The 10,688-nt window shown below is 46.2% G+C and overlaps 1 protein-coding gene across 1 annotated transcript in view; it reads left to right on the top strand.

Annotated features, from left to right (window-relative positions):
- Positions 1-7,223: 7,223 nt before the first annotated feature.
- The window catches only part of rab3gap2 (RAB3 GTPase activating protein subunit 2 (non-catalytic)), a 121,271-nt gene continuing 117,806 nt past the window's right edge, over positions 7,224-10,688 (top strand). Inside the window, exon 1 of the mRNA XM_038812024.1 lies at positions 7,224-7,434. Within this exon, the coding sequence (XP_038667952.1) occupies positions 7,338-7,434 (97 nt within the window). The 5' untranslated portion in view covers positions 7,224-7,337. The remainder of the gene's footprint in view (positions 7,435-10,688) is intronic.

Here is a 10,688-nt window from a genome sequence, read left to right as displayed (position 1 = left end):
GCATGCTCCTAAGTGCATCCAACGGCTGCTCCAACTGATCCATGTGGTCTGTGAGGAGCCCCAGTTGGGAGCACTTTCTGCAGATGTAGCCACCCAGGATGCTTGAAGTCTCTCGGACCTGCCACATCTCACAGTCAGAGGACTGCACCCCACTGACTGACATTGCATTAACTAATTAATAAATTAATTTAAAAATAAATACTTACTGAATTTTTAAAAAAGTTACTGTTAACTATATGTTTCCTTGCACTAAATTTCTACTATAAATGTAAATGATAAATATAGTACTCTCCTGTCTCTTAGATGTCGGCTTAGATACCTGTCTAAAGTATGATTAATTAATTATGTTTAATTAGTTTAACTATGTTTAATTTTTAAATTTAGTGCAGATTCTCTGCAAGCCAATCAGGTCACAGCTTTCCTGTGGCTTCACTTTTCAGTTTCCTCCAACCCCCCCCCCCCCCCCCCCCCCCCTCCATTGTCATAATATACACCAGTATCTCATGGTGCAGACACACACACTGATTGACACACAGAAATACCAATCAACACACACAACACCGCAGCCAATCACAAGTTAAAGCACACTCACTATAAAGTCAGAGGGCACCAGTTTTCCCGCTCATTCGGGATGCAGCCTCTAAGAAGGACAGAGCTCACAGATCTGTAGCACAGATCTTTACCATGTGCTGAGAGCACAGACTGGTTAGGATAGGCATAGGCCTTTAGTTTAATCAAACATAGTGTCGACTCACAGTGAAAGTATGTTCAACAGTTTCTAGCTTAATAAAATAGTGTTGTACTATTTCAAGTGTTGGTAGCCTGTATGTGTTACTGCTAGGGTAAACGCAGTCTCCACAGATCCAGAGCACCCAACACATCATGGTACCAGTAGTTGAGGGATGTTAGAACTTCTTAGACCTACCTGCAAGTGATCTGCCTTCCACCAGCAAACAGTCGTCCTGCAACATGGACAGCGTCCGCCCACCGCCGCCGCTCCGCATCACCGGTAACCTAGGGGCCAACTGGAAGACCTTCAAACAAACCTTCCAGCTCTACCTTGAAGCCACAGACCTGGAAGCTGATTCAGATGCCAGAAAGATCGCTCTCTTCCTCTCCACGGCCGGGGACCACGCTATCCACATCTTCAACTCTCTCACCTTTGCTGATGGTGAAGACAAATCAAAATTCAAGACGGTCCTCCTCAAATTTGACAGTCACTGCTTGATTCACCTGAGGAAGGAGCTGTGCTCCGAAAGCTCGTGTTTGAAACAAACAAACTTTAACCTGCTGTTGTAAGACTTCTCACTGTGCTCACCCCAGTCCAACGCCGGCATCTCCACATCATTGCCATCGAGACCTGTGTGCTGCACGAACACGCCACTAACCGGTATTCACACATCCAAGCGGTTGAAACGGCGCGGCAAGGTCCCCATGAGGCAGAACGGGTACAAGCAATCAAGCAACTCCAGGGCCTCAGCCTGGATGAGGGCGGCCATTTTGCGTGCTTTTCCCGCCTCCCACACATGCGCGCACCGAACAAGGGGACGGCGACGCCGACAATCGCACTGCGCAGGTCAGCACCATGTACGACCACACCACTCATGCGCGGTGGTGCAACGAGCGTACTGACGCTACACCGTGCTGCAACTCTGGCTCCGCCCTCTTAAAGCAGCAATGTCCTGCCAAATCCCGACGCTGCCTACAATGTGGCAAACTTGGCCACTATGCTGCTTTATGCAGGTCTGCTCAGTCTGCCAACTCTCGTCGCTCCAGCCAGCTACGCAGGGATGTCTGCGCCATCCAACCCACGGTCATCGAACTTGATTCTGACCTGCTGCCTGACATTAACACCGAGGACCCAAAGACGCATTTTTTAGTCGAAATCATTACCAAACACAGGGTGCCCCCGAAGCAAAAAGTTCAGTCTCCACCGGTACACAGCATTGATCCGGACGATGAGTGGTGTGCCACCCTCACGGTCAACCGATCCCAAATCCGATTCCGCGACACCAGCGCCTCCGCCAATCTCATTGCGCGGTCTGACCTCCAAAGCCTTCATGTCAAACCAGCCATCCTGCCATCAGCCTGCCAGCTGTTAGATTATAATGAAAATGACATTGCTGCCAGTGGCTCATGCCAACTTGAAGTGACGCACAGGTCACTTAAAGCCATCCTTCCCTTTGAAATAGTGGGATCCTCCAAAGGCTCCCTGCTTGGTGCGCAGACATGCAAGCTGTTGAACCTAGTCCAGAGGGTTCACTCCCTCTCTCCTGCTGACACGTCTGCCCCTCAGGACACTGATTTTAGGGCGCAGCTCGACGCCATTATTAACCAATACCATGGGCACACTCCCGTACACCTACAAGATTTTATTGAAACCGAATGCCACGCCTGTGGTGCACGCACCTCGCAGGGTCCCAGCGCCCCTTAAGGACCGCCTCAAGCAGCAGCTGCAGGACCTCCAGGACCAAGGAGTGATTTCCAGAGTCACGGAACCGACCGACTGGGTCAGTTCCATGATATGTGTAAAAAAACCTTCCGGCGAACTGAGAATATGCATTGATCCCAAGGATCTGAACCGCAATATTATGAGAGAGAACTATCCCATTCCCAAGTGCGAGGAGCTCACCTGTGAGATGGCTCGCGCCAAGTTCTTTACCAAACTAGACGCCTCAAAGGGATTCTGGCAAATCCAGCTTGATGAATCCAGCAGGAAACTCTGCACGTTTAATACCCCCTTTGGAAGATATTGCTACAACAGGATGCCGTTTGGGATCATCTCTGCCTCAGAAGTGTTCCATAGGAGATGGAACAGATGATGGAGGGTATTGAAGGCGTTCGCGTCTATGTCGATAACATAATCATCTGGTCCACCACACTGCAGGAGCACGTTAATCGTCTCCAACGCGTCTTCAGACGTATACATGAGCATGGCCTCTGCCTCAACAGGGCCAACTGCCCCTTTGGTCAACCAGAATTCGTCGCCCTCCTCAGAGACTAAATTTATGAACTTTTCGAATTTATGACTCTGAATTGTTCCGTTGCTTTGTTTGATTGATTCCCTGGTTTGCATATAATGTTGCTCTAGTTACTATTTTATTGCATACTGTTTATCTGCACTAGACACCTTCCCATGTAAATAGCTTAGTTCTTATGTACATAGTCTTGTAAATATGCCTTCGCACTCCACACGTAGTTAGGAACATTCTCACCACACATTATTTATTACCATAACCACGCATTTTTTTATAAAAGGGGGGATGTCATAATATACACACCAGTATATCATGGTGCAGACAAACACCGATTGACACACAGCAAGACCAATCAACACACACAACACCGCAGCCAATCACCAGTTAGAGCACACTCACTATAAAGATAGAGAGCACCAGTTTTCCTGCTCATTTGGGATGCAGTCTCTAAGAAGGACAGAGCTCATAGCTTGTAGCACAGAACTTTACCATGTGCTGAGAGCATAGGCTGGTTAGGATAGGCATAGGCCTTTAGTTTAATCAAACATAGTGTTGACCCACAGTGAAAGTATGTTCAACAGTTTCTAGCTTAATAAAATAGTGTTGTACTATTTCAAGTGTTGGTAGCCTGTATGTGTTACTGCTGAGGTAAACGCAGTCTCCACAGATCCAGAGTACCCAACACATCACCCACAGCCGGAACATTCAGAATAGCAGAATATCCCCGGCTCTAGCTCTCTCTCCCGTTCCCGTAAATGAAGGCCGCTGGAACCTGGGAGTAAGTTTTTGTCTCACTTACCTGTTTCCAAGCTGCTCACTGGCTCTCTCTCTCACTCTCCCGCTCCCAGAAATGAAGAGCTTGTGGAGCATTGGGCCAAACCATCAGGGTTGGGCAGCAGTGCAGGAAGAAGCTGCATGACTTCCTCAGGATGGCCAGGAGGAGTCACCAGCTCTGTGCCCATGGCATCACTCGTCACATACCCTCCCGGCACCCCCATACGGTCCCCACCAGATGGACCAGTAGGCAGTGCTGGGTGAGGATGAACACACCCCAGGCCAACCAAGATGAGTCTGCACCACCACCATGCCCATGGCACCAACCCAGCCGTAGGCCACCCCTCCTCGAGGGCGATCAAACTCCACCCGCCAATAGACCACTCACACCCCACCCTGCACCACATGTCAACACCCATACCACCCACCAAGACCAGGAGCCCTGCACACACAGGCCACTGCCCGCAGACCCCCTGCACTGCCTGCGCCCGAGTGTCTCACACTGTTCATTATCTGTCCCCACAGGAGAAGGCAGCCTACAACCGCAGGGAGAGGAAGAAGACTGGGTGGGGCCTGTTGGCCTGCAGCCCCTCACTCTTGCAGAGCAGAGAGCGATGGACCAAGTCACCACCGCATCGCAACCCTCCTGGTGATGAGGCAGAACCTGCTGGTGACAAACGCCCTCAGCCACAACCCCAAAATATCCCGGAGCACATGTCTGGGGACAACACCAACTTCTCATCACTGCTGTCACCGACACCCTCCACCATCCCAGAGACAGTCACCAACAGTGCGAATCACCCAGGCTAACACCACATGGAAGCCTTGGATGTGAAGGTATCAGCCATGGGTCAAGATGTCCAAGGCCTGGGGAACTCTGTGTGGGCGGTGGCTGATGCATAGGACCGGACAGCCATGTCACAGGCAGCCATGTACCAGGAACATATGGATTTTGCAGCGATGCTCCAGAGCTTGGCCCATTCACAATGGGCCATGGTTGTGGGTATCAAGGGCATGGGCGTTTTGTTCCAGGTATTAAATGTAAGATGTTCTTCATGAATATTGGTACAACACCTGGGCTAGTGCATGGTCAATTCCAGCAGCTCGTGCCCGGAGTCACAACACAAGTGAATTAACCAATAATTCTCATAAAAATACCCAAAGTCTTTGGCCCTTGGCTGCCCAATAACTATAGTCACCATGTTTGTAAATGTAAACACAATTACTTTTTATTAATAACAATAACTATAATGAAATATACAAATACAAATGCAACAGGTTAACTATTAACTAATACCTAATTTTGACTTTAGCTCGCCTCCACCCTCTACACGCACACACAAGACAGACAAACACAGAAGGTTGGAAATAGGTCAAAATTAAAGTGAAACGGAAATAAAAGTTTTTGTTTCGGATGATGGTTGTCAGCACACCTTTCTTCACAGCAACCTTGAAGGTTAAAGTGTCTGTTTTGCAGCCTGTAACAGCCTTCTCTGTAGATTCATTCATTCAGTTTTTCCATAGTTTTAGGAATGCAGTACTCACAGCTTTCTGGGGAGGCACCTTACTTCACTTCAAACTTTGCTTTCAGTTTGTGGTTTGTATTTATCTATCTTTCTGGAGAGAGAGTTGGCCGGTACTGCCTTTGCATTTCTGGAGAGAGAGTTGGTTGCTTCTGACTCTTGTGTTACTAGATTCAAAACTGAAACCTTGGGACTCCGAGAAGCATCTCAGTGGGATAGGATCCAATCAACACCTATTACTGGGCAGAGCGCAGCCTTTTGAGACAATTCTTTTGAGACAATCAATCAAACCGAGTCCCAGCCCCATCACTCTCACTGGTGCCAAAAAGTCCACTTTAAACCAGCACAGACTTCTGGATTCTTCTGCTTGAATTAAAGATACAGCTGCTTGACTGAAAGACATAGGTCCATTAATCATCCACAGGTCAAAATCATAACAGCAAAATAAAAGAAAGAGAAAATAAGGGAATAAACAGGAAGGACCATTACAAGAGGGCTCAGCTGTTCAACAAATAATCTAATTGAGCCATGGGAGGTGGGGTCCTGAATATGCAAAATACAAATCATGGCTGACCTGACTGTAGCCCCACACTGCCATGTCACAAAGATAAAATGGCATATTTACAAAATATTATACTGCTGAACAACGACCTGTTAAACCAATTGAATTATGCTTTCCTAATGAATAAATGTGCACTTTCTGATATGGCATTGTTATTTTCATTGGCAGGAATATGTAGCTGGAATCATCAGCTAAAGCTGATACGTCTTTCTACCATGGGACATTAGATACCTTTTGTGAGAAAATTGATATTAATCTACTCAAAATCAGACATTTCAATGAATAGCTGGTATTTCAAGCTGTAGTGTCCTTTTGGTGTTTGGGATAACATGTATCCATCACAACACACCCCTGGAAAATTAGCAAATACATTAGTGATGATGTATGAATCACAGCTACCTACACAAAAAGAGAACTGAGCATATAACCTAGAAACTCAACTTTAAATGTAATGTATTTGAAGGACAATACACCTAAATAATTGAGTTCTGCATTCAAGGTAGGGGAGTCATTGCCAAGGGCGCGGGGAGGGTGGTTTCCTGAGGGGCCTCTAATTCCATTAGTGAGTCCTCAAGAAGGGGCCATCTCCACCAGGCTACAGGCATGTTCTGCAGGATTTCCAGGGCATTTGCCTGCATAATTTGGCCCCCTTCCATCCCTGGTTGGGTACCAGTTGCGGTACGATGAGGCCTTTAAATGTGCCATCGCTGAATCAAGATTGGTACTGAATAAGTCATTTGAACTTGGGGTGAATAAATCATCCCTGGATCTTGGGGGGGGGGGGGGGGGGGGGGGGTCTGGTGAAAAACTAGCGGAGGCTCTGATTATCATCTTCCAAAAGTAAATTAACGTAAAGAAAAAATAGATGATAAATATTTCCAAAAAAAGGAGGCAGGCATTCATACTAGAACATACAAGAACAGATGATGCTGGAAAAACGCAGCAGGTCTGGCGGCATCTGTAAGGAGAGAAAGCAGTGTTAATTTTTTGAGTCATTTTGGCTCTTTGTGAGAACCTGAGGGTTCTTTGTTTTGACGAAGAGTAAAAAGGACTCAGTGTTAATTCTGCTTTCTCTCCTTACGGGCTACCAGATCGACTGAGTTTTTCCAACATCGTGTGTTCTTGTTGCAGATTCCAGCTTCCGCGATATTTTGCTGATTAACATTTTGATTGCGGAATGATATTAGGTGGAATCCAAGGCCACCAGGAGAAAATATTAACAATAACGGCACAAATCAAGCTGCTCTAGTCAGATGGTTCTGAGTTGGCATTGCCCCTTTAAAGCCCAGTCCTGGCCCGGGGAGGTGCCTGTGCCTTTAAGGCGCTCACGCTGAGCCGCCTATGAGAATAATTGGTCGACGTGGGGGATGGGCGCGCATGCGCGGTAGCGCCTCTCGCCCTGCCTGCGATCGCAGCTGACGGCAACACGGAGTTGGGGCTGAGGGCAGGAAGGAGGCTACGACTGGCAGCGGAGACTGGGCCGCGGGCGCCACCCTCACCATGTCCTGCAGCCTGCTGCATTTCTGCTCCTTCCAGGATCTCGGGACCGTCCGTGATTTCCTCTTTCCTCAAACGAAGGAGGAACCGAGGAGCGGCGGTAAGTACGGTCCCCGGTTTGAGGTGATGTGGCGGGCAGGAGGGTGCCGGATGGACAGGGCCCGGGAGCTGGGTGAGGGGGTTCTCCTCACACTGTCTGCGGCCGCCATGATCCCGGAGCCTCTTCACTCCGGACATCAGAAAAGGCCAATGTCACGCGAAACTGTAAGTGCAAAGCCAGGGTTGGCAGCCGGGCCCAGTCATCATAAACTTTGGTTTAGCAGCATCGTATTCAATTCAAAGCTGCCGGGTAGGATGCAGCCTGACACTAGTAGGAGGAGTGGGCAGCATACTTTAAAACACAAAGTGGGGTTGTTTTTCTTCCCACTGAGCGGTTAGATCAATGCTTGACAAGGAGGTAATATTCTGAGGTATATTTCATTGACAATGTGGGCAGGGTATCCCACAGACTATTTATTTTTAGGTCCTGCTGGATGTTGATGTTCCTAGTTTGAGCAATGTGTTGATGGTAGTTGTGCGTTAGATCGATCTATTATTATACGTTTGAAATTAGTTGCCAAGGGGTACAGTATATGATTGCCATGCAGTGTTTGGTCTGATATTTGCCAAAGTTAATTCAATTACGTATGTTGTTGTAAATAAGGGCTAGCAGTTAAATAATGTTGAGACAAGCAAATGAAAATTAGATCGTGGAACTACTTAGGACATTATTCAATTTTGTCTTGTTCCTAGATGGTTTATGTAAATTCTTCAATATGAGGTAAGTAGGTGCAATACATTATGGGTACTTCCCAGGAGCATTATAAAGCAAAATATGACATTGTGCCACCTAAAAAGATATTACGTCAGAAGACCAAAGGTTTGGTCGAAGAGGGAGGTTTTAAGCGTTTTGCAGGAGGAAATGTGCCACCTAAAAATATTTTGGGTCAGAGGACCAAAGGTTTGGTTGAAGAGGGAGGTTTTAAGTGAATTTACATAGACATAGAACATACAGTGCAGAAGGAGGCCATTCGCCCCATCGAGTCTGCACCAACGCACTTAAACCCTCACTTTCATCCTATCCCCATAACCCAATAACCCCTTCAAAACATTTTGGATACTAAGGGCAATTTAGCATGGCCAAACCACCTAACCTGCACGTCTTTGGACTGTGGGAGGAAACCGGAGTACCTGGACTCCACACAGACCGTGACCCAGCAGGGTATTGAACCTGGGACCCTGGCACTGTGAAGCCATAATGCTATCCACTGTGCTACTGTGCTGCCCAAGTGTTTTGCAGGAGGAAAGTAATGTTCAAAAGCAGAGATTTCCAGAGCTTGGAGCCTAGGCAGCTGGAGAAACGGCAACCAGTGGTGGAGCAATTATATTGTGAATGAACAAAAAGCCAGAATTGGAGGAGTGCAGACATCTTGGAGGGTTCTGGAACTGAAGGAGATTACAGAGATAGTGAAGGAAGACACCATGGAGGGATATGGAACCCCAGATTTAAAGTCTGTTTTAAATTTTCAGGTTGATTGTTTAGTGAATATGTTATGATGTGCCTATGAAAATATAGTGTACAACAACGTCATGTCACCAATTTGTAACTAGAAGTTTCAGTCGCAATTACAATGTCTGATACCAAAGGAGAAGATGGTCTTCAGGCCTGTAGAAAGCTTATTGCAGTTTTGGGGATCAACAGTAAAGCACAAACAAAAGTTGACAATTGTTGGTCTTGCAGCATAAATTCCTTTCAAAGACCGTTTACGTCAGTGCCTAGTGGAGCATAAGGATCAGACTGGGGCACTGAGGCTGTCAAGAGCCTCTTTCAGCCCTTGGCTATTTTGACATTAAATAAAAATTTAAAACATGTAAATTAGTTATGAAATCTGACAATCATTATGTGCTTCGATTTTCTTTTTTAAAGTGATGAATTTCAGAAACTTATTTGCCTGCAGTGACCAAGCTGTGTTTGTGCACTTTTTCATTTTTTTTCAGAAAACCAGCTAATTGTTGTTGTTTATGCTCAATACAAGCTACCTTCTACTTTGTTTATTTAATCTGTGGCTATCCATATACCCTCCCATGTCTCACTTGTATACATACCTAGCTTACCCATGCGTTTCTAAATTGTGTAGGACAGAAGAAAAAGCCTCCATTGCCTGTCCTGGTTCTCTGAGAGACCTGTTCAGTCCCTTTGCTTTTAGATATTTAAATCTATTTTGATTCTGCTTCCACTGTTCTCAATACATTTTATCTCCTAACTGCCCTTTTTGCCATTCCTTTGCTAAATTTCTTCCCTTTGCTTTTTTTATTTATTCACTCATGGGATGTGGACGTTACTGACAAAACCAGAATGCATTTTCCATCCTAAATTGCTTTGGAAAAGGTGACAGTGAGCTGTCCCTTCAATTGCTGCACTCCTTGTGGTGTACGTGCTCCCTGACAGTGCTATTAAGCAGGGAGTTCCAGGAGTTCTACCCAGCAGCCACAAACAAAAAATGATATAGGTCCCAAGACAGGCTGGTGTGTGACTTGAAGGGGAACTTGGAGGTGATAGTGCCTAATGTTCTTGTCCTTCTACGTAGTAGAGTTTGTATATTTGAATGATGATGTTGAAGAAACCTTGTCAAATTGATGCAGTACATCTTGTACATAAGACATAGGAGTGGAAGTAAGGCCATTCGGCCCATCGAGTCCACTCCGCAAACTTGGTACGTATATGGTACTTGCTGTAGCCACATTGCTCAGAAGGTAGAGGGAGTGAATGTTTGAGGTAGTGAATGGAGTGCCGATTGTCAACTGTTTTGTCCTGGGTAGTGTGAACTATCTATGGATCATACTCCTGACTTGTGCCTTGCAGATTGTGGTCAGGCTTTGGGTAGTCAGGAGGTGAGTTACTGCAGAATTCCCAGCCTCTGACCTGCTCTTGTAGCCATTTTTGTGGCTAGTAAATAATAACTTAAATAATGTATTTAATCCAGTTGTCAATTAAGCCAATTCAGAAGGAAGAGGCTTGATGAACATCCCGATCCCCTGTTGGCATGTGGAAAATTGCATGGGTATTGATTTTCACAAAAAGCAGGGCAAATCCAACTTGACAATTTGCTTACCTCATCAACCTACTCAAAATACATCAATAAATTGCTCACTGACACTCAGTTTGGATTCCATGAGGACCAGTTGGCTCCAGACCTCATAACAGCCCTTTTCCACACATCAGTGAGCTGAATTCCAGAGGTGAAATGAGAGTGTATGAAACGCTAGCTTTTGAATTGGTGTCCATCAGATTGTTGTAAAATCCCAACTAGTTCA

Source organism: Scyliorhinus canicula, chromosome 1, assembly GCF_902713615.1.
Source record: "Scyliorhinus canicula chromosome 1, sScyCan1.1, whole genome shotgun sequence".
In the NCBI taxonomy this organism is placed as follows: Eukaryota; Metazoa; Chordata; class Chondrichthyes; order Carcharhiniformes; family Scyliorhinidae; genus Scyliorhinus; species Scyliorhinus canicula.
Note: the sequence above shows the minus strand (reverse complement) of the source record. Positions and strands in the feature narration are given on the sequence as shown.